Source organism: Rhea americana, unplaced genomic scaffold, assembly GCF_003343005.1.
Source record: "Rhea americana isolate MKP2758 unplaced genomic scaffold, rheAme1 scaffold_148, whole genome shotgun sequence".
Taxonomy (NCBI): Eukaryota; Metazoa; Chordata; class Aves; order Rheiformes; family Rheidae; genus Rhea; species Rhea americana.
The window spans coordinates 338,219-353,749 of record NW_028185572.1 but is presented as its reverse complement, the minus strand read 5'-3'; the positions used below and the strand labels follow the sequence as shown (position 1 = coordinate 353,749).

The 15,531-nt window shown below is 45.2% G+C and overlaps 1 protein-coding gene across 1 annotated transcript in view; it reads left to right on the top strand.

Moving 5' to 3' along the window:
- TENM4 (teneurin transmembrane protein 4) overlaps positions 1–15,319 on the top strand; it is a 353,790-nt gene extending 338,471 nt beyond the window's left edge. The window contains exon 28 of the mRNA XM_085299249.1: positions 10,022–15,319. Coding sequence (XP_085155375.1) covers positions 10,022–10,780 — 759 coding nt within the window. The 3' untranslated portion in view covers positions 10,781–15,319. The remainder of the gene's footprint in view (positions 1–10,021) is intronic.
- The last annotated feature ends 212 nt before the right edge of the window (positions 15,320–15,531 follow it).

Here is a 15,531-nt window from a genome sequence, read left to right as displayed (position 1 = left end):
TTGTGTGGTCATGCTCTGATAGTGCAGTGGCTCTCGAGTGCCGTAAAGCAGGATTCCCTTTTCCCTTGCAATCTGAGTCTACCTAGCGTATCATAGGCATATATTTACATAAAATTAATTAGTTTACATRTGACACCTGAACACATGATCTGTTTTTCTCTAAACCTATCCATACACACCCCTCTGCTCTACATATACAAGATGTAGTTCATAGAATCATAAAATCAGTAAGGTTGGAAGGGACCTCTGGAGATCATCTAGTCCAACCTTCCTGCTCAAGCAGGGTCACCTACAGCATGGTAGACAGGGTTGCGTCCAGGCAGGCCTTGAAGATCTCCAGAGAAGGAGACTCCACAACCTCTCTGGGGAACCTGGTCCAGGGCTCCGTCACTCTCACAGGGAAGAAATTCCCCCTCACGGTCAGGCAGAACTTCCTGTGCTTCAGTTTCTGCCCATTGCCTCTTGTCCTGCCACACGGGACCACTGAAAAGAGTTTGTCCCCGTCCCCCTGACACCCTCCCTTCAGGTACTTGTACACATTGAGAAGATCCCCCCTCAGTCTTCTCTTCCCCAGGCTGAACAGGCCCAGCTCTCACAGCTGTTCCTCATAGGACAGGTGCTCCAGCCCTCTCATCATCTTTGTAGCCCTACGCTGGACTCTCTCCAGTAGCTCCATGTCTCTCTTGTGCTGGGGAGCCCAGAACTGGATGCAGGACTTGAGATGAGGCCTCCCCAGGGCTGAGGAGAGGGGCAGATCACCTCCCTCAACCTGCTGGCAACGGTCTTCCCAATGCACCCTGGGAGACCATTGGCCTTTTTGGCCACAAGGGCACATTGGTGGCTCGTGGTCAACTTGTCATCCACCAGCACTCCCAGGTCCTTCTCTGCAAAGCTACTCTCCACAAGGTCAGCCCCCAGATGACTTTACAACGATGATGGAGAGTGGCCTGACAACATCTGCCAGCTCCCTTAGTACCCGTGGGTGCATCCCATCCGGGTCCATGGATTTGTGGACGTCTAGCCTGCCCAGAAGGTCTCTAATCCTTTCCTCCTCAATCAAAGGAAAGTCTTCCCTTCTCTGGACTATCTCCCTCATGTCCAGGCTGCAGGRTTCCTGGGGGCTGCCCTTAGCAGTGAAGACTGAAGCAAAGGYGACATTCAGTAATTCTGCCTTCTCTGTATCCCTTGTCACCAGGGCCCCTGCCCCATTCAGCAGCGGGCCCACATTTTCTCTAGTCCTCCTCTTGCTGCTGATGTATCTGAAGAAGCCCTTCCTGTTGTCCTTAACATCCCTTGCCAGACTCAATTCCAACATGGCCTTAGCCTTCCTCAGCGCATGTCTATATACTCTGACTGCATTCCTATCATTCTCCCAAGTAGCCTGTCCCCTCTTCCACAGTCTGTGTACTTTCTTCTTCTGCCTGAATTTGGCCAGGAGCTCCTGKTCTCAGGAGCCTGAGACCATGCAGGTCTCCTGCCCCTTTTGCTGCACTTCTTACTCATAGGGATGCACCGCTCTTGAGCTTGGAGGAAGTGATGTTTGAACACAAGCCAGCTCTCCCAGATCCCTCTTCCTTCTAGGGCCTTAACCCATGGGATTCTTCCAATTAGGTCTCTGAAGAGCCCAAAGTCCTCTCTCCTGAAGTCCAGGGTTGCAATCCTGCTTGTCGCCTTACTTCTTTCCTGCAGGATCCTGAACTCCACCATCTCGTGGTCACTGCAGCCAAGGCTGCCCCCAACTTTCACATCTCTAACCAGTCCCTCTCTGTTGGTAAGGACAAGATCCAGCAGATTCTCGTAGGCTCCTCCACCATTTGTGACAAGAAGTTATCATCAATGCATTGCTGGTGTGTGTTAAATTAGGTGCAAATAGAAGATGAAGCAGAGTTGGGRATCTGGTAATATGGAATGAGTGGGTGTAGTGAGAGAGAGAAGAGAGACAGGTAACTCAGGACTTTATATAGATGTCCAATTTTGGAACCGCAGTTGTGAAAAATGAACTGGAGTGCAACAGCCCCAGCTTTGCTGTCCAAATCTCTCACCATTCTCTTGAATTTAGATACCACAATTCCGTGGCCAGAATGCAAAATTAGATGTCTGTACCTGAGTGGTTTAAATACAGCCCTCTGCAATCAGTTGGCTTGAAGGCATAGTTGCATGAAGGAAAAATAAGACTGAAACTATTACTCCTATCATGAAGTAAGTGGAAGAGAATACAATCATCTGAATTTCCCATATGCAAATGACAAAATTAAGGTTAAACAGAAGCTCAGGAAATATTTTCATTTAATAAGGCTGAAAAAGCTTTAGAATGGCCTTCCAAACCATATAGAGGAAGTTCCTGATCTTTTACTATTTAAAAGTAATCTGGGCAAGGCACTGGAAAATGCACAGTTCATCTTGAAATCCAGGGGTATGCACTGAATGATGTACCACAGCTTTCTCATCGCTGCCTCTTCTGATCCCTAATTTCACTGGGCCAGGTACCTCCTTGTGATAGACCAAAGTAAATTTGAGTTACTCCACTGACTTCACTGATCAAAGCCATGGCTTAACAGATCGAGTCAGTTCTTTTATCTGAGAGGAGTGAATAATATGAGTGCAACAGCAAAGAAAGCAATTCCTCATAAAATGGCTGTGCTGTATCTCTTCAGAGTACATAGCCAGAGGGCCCTAGCATCTCTTTCCAAAACACTTTGGGTATTTGCCTTGCAGGGATGCAAGATAGGAGAGAGGATTCTGACTCTGAGCAGCCACCAGCTCAGAAACAGCCGACGTGTCATAAACCTTGCACTGTCCCCTGTAGCTCTGGAGTGACGTTTAAAATCCAATACTCTGTTGTGCAGCACTTTTTTTTTTCCTCTCCCTGTGACCATGAGGCTGTCACTAAATTGTTTGTTGAACAAGTTCAGTGTTATTGGCCATCAGGGGACTCTGGGTGACCTCTGGCATATAATGGAGCTGCTGCACCTGAATCCAATTTCTCTTCTTTGTTTTCCCCCCAGTTCATCTTGTGGAACTGTCAAGTAATTGCTGGAGCCAGTACAATTCTATTTGCAGGGAGGGATTTCTTGGAATCTGCCCTCCTAATGTTAACTCCATCATGTCATTAATTACCTTCCCCTCATCCCATGACCCCTGGGCCCCCAGGAAGAATTTCTGGTGTCTCTTATTTGAGCAGCATATTGGAGGCAGGGGCTGSTCTGGGATGCTCAGCCAGCAAGTGTGTTGTAGGATTTCTGGCAAAGCCTCTCTCAAGGACATTCCTCCCCCATTTGAGGAACTGACTCTGCCAGTGTTCATCATTCAGGTAGGGTCCTCACATCTCAGGGACTTTGGCCTGGGCTTTGGCTGTCACACTATCTAGTAATATTTTGCAAACATATTGACCAGTTTTAATGGGAACCAATGTGGGGAGGGAGCTGAAATGTCAAAGACATTAAGCTCTTGAAGCTTAATGAAAATAGAAGAGCAGGAAAAGGAGGCAAATCCTCTCATTTCCCCAGAGCTGGAAATCTGGTGAGTTCAACCTTATTATATCCCAGCAGCTGCACACACAAGCTGGGTAGAGGCGAGACCTAGCCTGTGAGCCCAAGAGTTAGCACTTCTGTTTGGCTCAGTTCTGACCAGTCAGGGCCAACTTACTGGCCAGTCCCTCACCTCAGTTGTCTCATTTGGACTGATGATTGGCAAGTTGCTACACAGGCAGATTGCCTGTCAGCCAACCAACGTGCTGTGCAGCCGTACTGAGTGGTTGGTGGCTGGTARGCTGTTGTGATTTATGGATGCTCCAACTGCACCTCTGCCAGCTTGGTGGGCAGTAGAGAGATACCACAGCAGGGACTCACCTTCAGGTGATGATTTGGGTTTAGGACAGACTTTGGGAACTAAGGGCCTGAGGGTAGGAGGTTGGAGTAGGGAGAAGAGGATAGTGGTTGTGGAAAGTGGTTTCATTATAAGAGAGCTAGAGGATAAATAGGAAAGAGCTAGAGAATAGTATTTRGGGGAGAGAAATCATAACTTAGGCCAGTGTTTTTTGGAAGGATTGACTTTCTGCTTTGTAGTATGAAAAACACCTATCTGTGCATAATGGCGTGAGTACATAGAGAAACTTGGAAACRTATTCATGTATTTCACATCTTTGATCCTTGACGGGAAATGAAAGCTTTCAGTCTCACAGTGGAAGGTGGTATTTCAAAACAACAGATGACAGTATCTGGCTATGGTATTTTGAATCCTCGRGAGGCGCAGGCAAAATGCAAGAGGCTATTCAGAGATCTCTGTAATGTGCTATTCTCTTAAGCTCTGTGCAGCAGCGAACAAATGATGAAGGTCATTCTCTTCTCTCCAATGGGTTGTTACTAGATAAAGTGAAATGTCACCTAAGGACATCTGATTAAAAAAAGACTGTGAGGAAAAACAAACCCAGCATATATGTCACTCACATCTAACAACAAATATTGAACCAGAATAACTATGAAGTTCCGTCTTTCTTCTCTGTACTGGTTTTGTATGTACCTCGGTTTACAGTTGCTAAAAGCAGGAGCATTTTAGGAGAGTACTACATACCACTGCAGCCTTCTATAGTAATTTTCTGTTTCCCTTCCTTGCCAGTTCATTAAAATGAGTTCTAAGATGAAACAGAAATGGTAATTTCAAAGTCAGGGATACTCTGTCTCTTTGAACTACATATAATCTGTTTGCCTCCATCTTCTTTATATTCACAGCAGAGCATGCAAGCCGGCTGTACTCTGGTTTGCCAAAACTTTTTTTTTTCTTTTAGATGGAATTGTTTTTCTTTTTAAGAGGTACTGTTCCCAGATATACTCTTTAGTCAAAGAAATATACTCAAAGTACTCAAAGTCATTTCAAAGTTAACCTGCATTGTAGGACTCATTGTAAAGATGAGAGATGTGTTTAATTTTTATAATGGTTAAGTGATGATGTTCTGTGTTACAGTATACTGTATGTATGCTCCTACTTTCTGGTGTGACAACAAATAGGTAGAGCCTAAAATGTCTGTAACTAGTACTCGATGGAAAACCCTGAAGATATGATTTTGCTCTCATTAAGATACCTAAATTGAGGTTTTTGCCAGTGAAGGTGGTTTCCAAGCTTCCATTATAGTCAGTAAAGATTTACAATGAGCTTGGTTGCTAATGCCATTTGAGAGTCTGGCATTTCCTAGAYTTCCTCATGTCTGCAGCATGTAGAACAAGAACTGGTGGCCCAACAGGTCTGCAGTAGTGCCAAAAATGACAATAGACACTGCTTTCTGGGRAACCTGTCAGTGGAGCCTGAAGGAGAATTCAGATGATGAGCTGATAGGGTTATGGTTGAACTCAAGACTAAGACAGCTAAATATTGGCGTCCCCACRTGTGTTGATGTATGTACTCCCAATGCAGTCTGTTGATATCTTGTCCATACAGACAGTGGAGCTCACTTTGAGAGCTGGCTTTCCAGTAGACATCAACTTTATATTGAAATGAATCATACTCTAGGTTTCATTGACTGTACTAAATACGGACTTGATTCATTTGCCTGTATATRGACCAGATAAGCAAAGTGACTGCTAGGTGCTGTGCCAGAAGAGCACAGGTCTCCTCGAGCTGCTTCTGTTTCTCTCAGTCCTGTGCAGATGCTGCAGACACCTTAGAGTGTCTCAGGTCACACTAGACATCTACATATGACTAATTACATCAGTCCTGAAGTCTCCACTGACTACAAAATGCATGAGAAGTGGGTGCATAAAAGTCTGGAACTGCCAGAGATCAATAAGTATCTGCTCAGTTTCTTTACCCAAAGAGGTAGGCTGAACCCCCAATCTCACGCACCTCCCACCTGAAGTGCCTCGACACAGGCGCAGGGCTGGAAATCAAGAGACCTGGCTGTAGCCCTAGCCTGGTGGCTTTGGTCAGTCATTTCATTTCTGTTTTAGCTGCTAGTAGTAATGCCAGTAATGGTCCTACTGTTGCACAAGCAACATGAAAAGCATAATATAGAGGAGGAGATGTCCTGAATAGCAGCAGAGAGAACAAACAAGTCAGTTGGACTGATATCACATATGGATGTACTTAGAYAGAAAGTGACAGTGCCATTGCTGCTGAATCATGTTTAATCCAAGTGAACCCTGACCTCCATGTCTTGCTAACAGAGGGGTGGATGTTCCTTATTTTGTTTCTAAACAATTCTAGAATCATAGAATCAATAAGGTTGGGAGAGACCTCTGGAGATCATCTAGTCCAACCTCCCCACTCAGTAGGGTCAGCTGCAGCATGGTAGACAGGGTTGCGTCCAGGCGGGCCTTGAAGATCTCCAGAGAAGGAGACTCCACAACCTCTCTGGGGAACCTGGTTCAGGGCTCCATCACTCTCACAGGGAAAAAATTCCCCCTCACGATCATGCAGAAGTTCCTGTGCTTCAATTTCTGCCCATTGCCTCTTGTCCTGTCACATGGGACAACTGAAAAGAGTTTGTCCCCATCCCCTTGACACCCTCCCTTCAGGTACTTGTACACATTGAGAAGATCCACTCTCAGGCTTCTCTTCCCCAGGCTGAAGAGGCCCAGCTCTCRCAGCYGTTCCTCMTAGGACAGGTGCTCCAGCCCTCTCATCATCTTTGTAGCCCAATGCTWKACTCTCTCCAGTAGCTCCATGTCTCTSTTGTSCTGGGGAGCCCAGAACTGGACGCAGGACTTGAGATGAGGCCTCCCCAGGGCTGAGTAGAGGGGCAGGATCACCTCCTCCACCTGCTGGCAACACTCCTCCTACTGCACCCCAGGAGACCATTTGTCTTGGCCACAAGGGCACATTGCTGGCTCATGGTCAAAACGATGGCCAGATGAACAGTGGAGCTGTGGAAATTGTATGACCTCACATAATACCATGAAGGCAGTAAGTTACTATGTCAATGAAAGGCCCTATATTTTATCATTGGGTCATAAGTTGAAAAAAAAAGTTTAAAATATCAGATTTCCTTTTTATAGTGGGCAATTACTAATCTGAATTCATTGCTATTGAGAATTTGACTATAAAAGTTTCCAAGRCCCTAAGGTCCTAGGCACTGGGCTAAATACCTTGAGGAAGGTACATTCTGTCACAGCTGTTGGCTAGATGGGGCAAGGCTCTGTTATACCTGCTATATCACAGCCTCTTCCTGAATTAATGGTAAAACCGAGGATATTGTCTGCCCTTAATTAAACATTACTGTATAACTGTTATCCTCGCAAGATTCCCTCACRCCATTTTAGAGGATGCCCTTACTGCTAAATGAGAAAAATCTAGGACCAGTCCCTGGTCCTRAGGCTAGGTATCAGTGATCTGGAGAGTTAGCAAACATCTTGGAGAAAGCAACTGGAGGAGTCCAAAACCATACTATGAGCTGAAATAAAAATTAACCATTGTAGATGACAGGAGATCCAATGGAAGACCTCCCTCTCCAGCTTTCTTTTATTTAGAAATATAAACACATCCTTACAGACCACCTGTCCTGCTGGTCCAAAGCACAACAGAGGGTGTCGTATCATAGTGCCTATCTGGTAGCATCAGCAGGTTCTTAGAGGTGATTGCATGCTCACTTTTCATATAGGATCAGAAGAAGAGACAAGAGAGTGGTGGCCAAACTCACTGGTTTGTAAGGACAACCTAATTTSGAAGCCCTCACAGGGGATCAATACCTAATCCCCAGCAGTTTGCCCAGAACTGAAAAGGCAATAAAACTGCTGCAGCTCATCAAGAATAAGAATTGGTAGTGAAGCCAAAATAGACAGCAAATGGGAGCGATTCCTGACAGGAATATTTCTCCCATGCCYTGTGCTGCCTAAACATCCAGAGCTCCCTTCCCCAAGGTGATAATGATTAGATGGTGTGATTAATTCCAGGGGGACCTTATCACTCAACTGCTGGTAAACATAGTGAGATATAAATGGCCATAAGACAGGGCAATGTAGCTCAGAAGACCTGATTTCCATTCTTGAGTGAAGGAGCTATCACCAAATGGTCATTCAGAATGAGCAATGAGAAAAGACTTTTCCCATTGTTTGAAAAAGTTACTGTGGCAATTCTGAAGAGCAACGTGGCATGCTTGGGTACTGAGGAAGGACCTCCTAGAGTCAATCAATATRAGATGCACCTGAGAAGAATACATTCCCATATAAACCTCGCTGAAGATTAAGTACCTTGCCAAGGCCATGCAGTATACACTTATTTAGAACAGTAAGTGTTTCTGGGAGCCTAGGAACCTAATTGCTCACTGTCCATCATTGGTGACATCTATATTAATTTTGTCCATCTTCTGGATAATTAGAGCACTTCTTCAGTCGGTGGGAGAGCAGGGCTCCACTCCCTCTCAGTGTGTTGATTATGTCGCTCTTTAGCTGTCTGAGAGATTCCCCCACCAGAAAGAGCTCCTATTTCTTAGGTGACCAGTTAGTGCTCTAACCATGTGCCGTTAGTCAAAAAGGGAAGGGGAAGAGGAGTGGGTTACCCCAACCTTCTTGGCACTTTGAATAAAAGTGAGTGCTTGATGGCTTTTGTACTGAAAAGTATTTCCAGCCTGTGATAGAAGTGCTCTAGTCTGTGACAAAATCACTTAGATATACCTGGATTTTCATAAAAATTAGGCATCTCTTCAATACATCTCTGAATCAGGACTTAGGTACTTTAAAGTTTGCGGCCCGGAGTTTGCCCTTGAACTTGTGTACATCTGTTCCCTCATAGTTTTCTCCTTTACAGGGTAAAATTGCTCGTAATCACTGAGCRTGTTACAGTGCTAAATCCTTTGTTTTATTCCTCTTATGCTTTGAGACCTTTCCCAGGAAATGGCCGCCATGGAAATAAGCTATTATTTCCTCCCCTTGCCCAGTTACAAGTCTTAATTGAGAGGTCCATGCTGAAATGTCTGCATTGCCTGAATTGTCTTCTCACATCTGGGGAAGGATGAGAGCCTTTAGCTTCTGGACTGTTTAAGGCAATATCCTTCATGGATGTTAAATTTCCTCGAAATAATTGGAATGCAGCAAACTTTTCTTTGTAGCCTATTTTTAATCCTGGATGTCATTACATTACTGAACTGAGCCCTTGGCAGTGCCGGGAGAATTTTGTTGTAGCATCCTCTTGCTTTTGTGAAATTTGAGCAAATAATTGTTCATGAACAGGGGTCTGTAAGAGGACTGTGCTGCCATGAATTGATGAGAGCGTTTCCAAAGACGTTTTGCAGTAATGATGAGCTGCTGACTCGCTGTGTGCTTGCTCCATTATACACTAACAGCRAAAGTGACTTTGTAGTGTACCTGACTGTAAATGATCCAGGCTGTGTGTCTCTGTAGTTTTGCTTCAGTATAAGCCACAGCTTTCAACATCAGGTGTGGCTGGCATTAGCTCAGGGAACTTGGGTGTTGCAGTGGGTTTGCAGGGAATGCGAGTTGYATTAGGGCCTTCCTCGAGTCTTGAACAACCTGCTTTGGCCAGGCAGAAATGGGATGTATAGGGGTTCTGACGACTTTGAGGTCATACACTGATTCGGGGTTTTTGAGGGTGGCACAAAGTGCAACAAAGTGAAATTAAAGCAGAGGGAAGTTTGACAGATACATTTTTGCAGAGGATCTCAACAMATTTTATAAAGCATATGACCAACAGATTTTCTGTGAATGGTATCTTATTTGCAGATGAAAAATACCGAGGCATGAAATAATTACATCCACTCAGCCAGGTGAGAGAGTCCAAACTAAATTCTCAGACCACTAAGGCAAAAAATCCATTTTACTTCCACGTACTTCAGTGTTTAAGTGTAAAATCAGTTCATTTGACTGAAATAATGAATGTTAGGGAGAACAACCTGACAACATATGCCTCTTCCATTAAGAAGAATAAAAATCTAAAAAGATGATGGGGAAAAATTGATGTGGAGCTCCTCATTAGGTGTTTCCAGGCTGTTCTGCTGGTCTACAGCATGTTATAATACCTTTTAGTCATCAGGCTTCTCTTCCTAACATGTCTTTCACTTCTTTCTCTCCCTGCTTAGTCAATTTTGGGTGTTCAGTGTGAAGTGCAGAAGCAGCTGAAGGCCTTTGTCACTCTTGAGCGCTTTGAACGGATCTACAGCTCCAGCATTGCTGGGTGCCGGCAGGTCAAGAAGAATAAGAACTTTGCTTCTGGAGGCTCTATCTTTGGCAAAGGCGTCAAGTTCGCCATGAAGGATGGGCGAGTGGCCACCGATATTATCAGCGTGGCCAACGAGGACGGGCGGAGGATCGCAGCCATCCTGAACAATGCCCATTACCTGGAGAACTTACACTTCACCATCGATGGGGTGGACACACATTATTTCATTAAGCAAGGGCCATCGGAAAGTGACCTGTCCATCCTGGGCCTCAGTGGTGGACGCAGAACCCTGGAGAACGGCGTGAACGTCACRGTGTCCCAGATCAACACAGTGCTAAATGGAAGGACTAGACGTTACACGGACATCCAGCTCCAGTATGGTGCGCTGTGTCTAAACACTCGCTACGGGACCACGTTGGACGAGGAGAAGGCCCGCATCCTGGAGCTGGCCCGGCAGCGCGCTGTCGCCCAAGCTTGGGCCAGGGAACAGCAGAGACTGCGGGATGGGGAGGAGGGTGTTCGCTCGTGGACAGAAGGGGAGAAGCAACAAGTGCTAAACACAGGCCGAGTGCAGGGCTACGACGGCTATTTTGTGATTTCAGTGGAGCAGTACCCAGAACTCTCAGACAGCGCCAACAACATCCACTTTATGAGACAGAGCGAAATGGGCAGAAGGTGACAGAGAGGGTCAATACGGTGACTTCTTGCCAAAGACAGCTACTCTTTTGTGGCCACTTACCTGACTGTGTTGTACTCAATCCTTTTTCTAAACTGAACAAGGTGGGGGGAGGAAAATATAAAGTGAAAGAATAATATGGTTGCACTGTAATTCATGCAACATACTTTTTTTTTCTTTAATTTGGCCTTCACACGTTTTTTGCAATGAACAGAAGGTATATTTTGCCGTAGTGTGATCACAGTGAAATTTACTGTCTCTTGTCCTTTTTTTCCCTTTGTGAGGAATTTGAAGTGGGGAGTCGTCAACGTACGTCCTTAGGTGTGAAGTGCAAAATGGGTGTCTGTGCTAACTCGTGTCATCCTAACCCTTTCTGATTTGGGACAGGGACGGATAGCCTTCCACCTGAAGAACAGGGAGCCCACAGCATCCCAGAAAGCTCTTCCTAGGATGAAAGGAAACGGAAGACGACACTGATTCCACAACTCTGAAAGTGACCGTTCGAATCATGTGCCTCAAAAGAGAACTTACAAGTAGTTTTCACGTTTCACTTGGGACATGAAGTGTTTTGGGGGGCTCCTGCTGAGCAGAAGTAGATTATAGAGGCAAAGGAGCTGATTATATTAACTTGCAAGATGATTCTCTTCCTTCCTGAACTGGAATAAAAAAAAGAAAAAAATCAATCTTTTTTCATTATGAGAGTAGATATTTGGGGTTTTTTTTTGGTTTGTGCGCAAATYCTGGTTTTAGTTAAAACCTAGCAAAAGCCAAGAAAGGCGCTCCTGCTCTATTGAGAAAAGTGAAAATGAACCCTCTATCTCATACGTAGAGCTGTTCTATAGGTGGATTTAATGCACCCATGTTGTACATTTGCTAATGGCATAACTTCATTAAATGTGTAGTGTTTCAGTACACGAGGCTACGTGTTTAACAGTCCACTGTGCTGTATCTGATAAAACCAGTTAATTTTTAGGAAGCTGATTTGAATTTAAAAGTAGTTATAGTATCCCAGTGACATACCACTGAAAATTAGAACAAGCCAAACCCTGCTTTTCCTGATTCTGGAACTTGTATTTATTGGCTGGGAAACGCGGTTTTGAGTAGCATGCTGGCAAGTCATTTATGACTATGGCAGATAAACATCTCTTGGGGACTCTGGCAGCAGGGACTTTAAAATTTTTAATAAGTAGCAACAGCTTGTGCGTGGTGGGATGAGAAGGGGAATATTGGAATCAATCCTCTCACTGTTTCTTACATGAGCTTGAATTAGCTGGATGGCCCAGTTGACTGTTAGCAGTGAACAAGGAGGAGTTTTAATAGAAATGCCCACTGTAGAGGGGACCAAGTGCTTTAATATGAAACTGCTGACAAAGTTACTCAGCATGCTAATGTAATTTGTATTCACATAACCTCTGTGCTCTGGTATTTGCAAGAGTCCTTGAAATTCAAGGGAACAAGGAGATGAGCTTAGCTTCCTCTTCCCTGCCTGAAACAGTCCTGTGGTATTAGGGGCCATTCCTGCAGGCTGAGGTGTTACACCACCTCTCACTGGCGCTCTGGCTGGAGACGGCCACCCTTGGTCCAAAATAGACTTGTCCATCACGCGAACACATGTGTGTGTCCTGACTCTAAAAGCTCTCACTGTGTCACGGTGCTACAGAGAGATGCAAAGCTTCATACCAAGAATATTTTCTTGCTTGGAGCTCCAAGGCRCACCCGTCTCCACAGAACCAGCTTCTCCTTCCACCACCTCTGGCACCCTCCAACAGTCTGATATTTCACTGCAGGTTTCAGACTGCAAGATAACGCAAGGGAGTATGTTGGGCACGCGCTCCTGGAGCAGCAGAATGTTGGCAGTCCCAGTGCTAGCACAGTTTCCCCGTGGACACAGGCTGCCAACTCAGTCTGCCATGCCTGTCTGTTCCTGCACCGTTGCCAGGAGGAAGGTGATGGGATGGAAATTCCCTCAACAGACTGTTCTTCCTCAAATTGCCAAGCCCATGAAAGAGGCTAGTACATTCAGCTTCATGGCCAGTGTTCCGGTAGGTGCCTGAGCCCCAAGACTGGCCTATGTTGAGGTCCACCCACAGGGACAGTCCTGGTTCTCTGGCGGGTCCTCCTGCATGCCGCCAGGGTGGCAAATCTCTGTATCTTGGATGCAGAAACCCTGTGCTTTTTCTTTGAACTGCACTTCACAGTGCACAACCTTTTTCGCTTTGGCAGGAGTGAATAGCAGGCAGCTGGGCTAGAAAGGGTATCCGGCTCTGCTGGAGCCAACTGGGAGGAGATGTTTCACCCAGGCCAGCTCTAGGCTTTGGCAAGAAAACTGTTTCCTACGGCAGCCGCTTGCCAGGGATGTRTAAAAAGGCCATGGCATCACTGGTTGCTTTACTAGTATCAAACTCTTGGCAGACCAGGCTGATGCTGCTGCAGTTGCCCTGAGGAAGAKCTGGTGGGGATTTGGGGCAGCTTTAGCCAAAACCAGCAGTTGCCACCTACACAGAGGGGGTTTCTTTTTCTCTCCCAGGCTCTTTGTGTCCAGCACTGTGCTTCCCCCTTGCTGTGTTACACTTGAAGTAGATCCCCTCCAGTGCCACCACTAGCACCTCAATCTTATGGTGGCTTTGAGTRTCTAAAATAGCACACAAAGAGCTAAAAGAGCTGTGGGAAGCTGGATGGAAAGKCATCACCATCCAGTGTTGACCTGCAGTAGTCCAGAAATAGCTCAGTGCACATCCCATTTACACCGCTTCTGCCTGAGTGGCTCAGAAGAGAAGCGGTGCTTGTATCTCCATCCCCATGCATTTGTTTTAGCACTAATAGGAGTAGTCCGAGAGCAAACGGACTAACTTTCCACGCAGCCAAGGAAAGGAATTAAATGTGAAATATTCCTATTGGAACCCTGCCGGACTGAGATGGCACCTTTACAGCCTTACACAGACTCTTCAGGTTATTACATGAGCTAATGACTTTGAGGAGTTCACCCATTTTTCAAGAGTCTTAACAGTCCTGCTGCATGTGGCATGCCTATAGCCAGGAGCAAACCAACTCTGCACATGGCAAAGACAGCTCAGATTACATTACTCTGCCTCTGCAAGCAGGTGGCCGGGTATGCTGAGCCTGGCTGTCCACTGAATCCATGGAAGTCTTTACCTGGACCCACACTCTGCACAGGAAATATGGACATTACATCAAAATATATATATATAAGTATATATATGTATATATAGTTACTCTCTTTATCAAAGACTTTAAGCAAAAAAATTAAAGTAGCTGTCTAGCATTAGGAGACAAACCCGCCTGATGACAACTACTTTGTTCCTGAAACTCAAAAGCTTTGCCCTTCCACTTTGCTTGGGTTGCAGAATTAGAAACAAACGTTTTTCAGTCTTGAAGCCCTGAATTTTCCCTTTCCTCATAGAAAAGTGCTTTTTTATACAGGATCCCAAGTGCTTTCCCATTGAACCTCATTTTGAAGGCCAGTTGTATGCCAAGGAAAAATGTAACTGCAGCCTAGCATACATGGATGTCACTGTTTGTTTGATTCCCCAAAGGAGGGATGTTTCCTCCATCAAAAGGGATATCCCATCAAAATAGTAGCTCCTTTTAGTAGTCCAAATTTCTTTGAAGTCCTGGGCTTGTTTCAAATGTAGAGGGTTGCATAAAATGGAAGATGCTGAACACTTTGGGAGCAAAGCTCACAGCTTTGAGGAGGACCTCCCCATGCTGGGGAGTGGTGGGAATTTTGCACCCAAGCCCTAAACATACTTCATTCAAAGAAAAATTCAAACAACTTGCATCTGAACAAGTTCCACTGCTTTGTGACTCTGCAGCAGAAAATCCCCTGCCTGCTCAGCTTGATCAAAGAGGAGCAAAGTGATGGACCATGCAGCCTTGCTTGCAAGAAACTCACCCAGGAAAAGAGATCTGCAGCTCTGGATTGTTTTTTTCTCCATCCTTCCGTTTTCCAAAAAGAAGGATCATTATAAATATTGATCCCCAACAGAGCTGGTTCTCTCCAACTTCTTCATTTTGTTTATGGGGGGGGGGGGGAAATCACATTTCTGTTGCAATTTCAACTCTGCAAGACTAATTTGGTACTGCAAGAAATATGGCAACATCCATTTCCTCTGAGTGCTTTTTTTTTTTTTTCTGACCCAAAAATCGGAGCTTGGAAAAATCATTAAGCGGCAGTGACCAGAGGGAATCACGCGGCTCATCATATCTTTGTCATCACGGCTATTGATCAGAGCTACAAGTGAAATGGGCCACCAGATCTAAACAATACCGGGAGAGAACAGATTAGAGGAAAGAAGGTCGTTAAGAGCCCTGATGTCTGATTTGGGTTTAAAAGACACAGATGACTGGGAGCAGTCCCTGAGACACCATTTGACTGCAAGTTTAGAAAGAGTGAGGGATTTCTGTAATATATCTGCAGTCGCTTTATTGAGCTGAGGGAACTTGGATGAGATTCTGCTCAGTCTATTATACAGACAGCCTAACAAGAATAAATCAAAATCGTTTTTTTTTGAAAAAAAAAAACTAATAAAGTACTTTTTTCAGCTGTGACTTGTAAGTGTCACCGTGATGGATGGCAGTGTGTCCATTATGCGAAGACAAGGCTCTCCACGTGAAATTTTAGCATTCAGTTTTACGATTTACAGAGAGGGCCCCCCCCCACCCCCGGCTCCCTCGTATTTACAGCACAGCAGTTTGTTTTGATTCAATCTCGACGTAAATTGAAACCAGGGCAA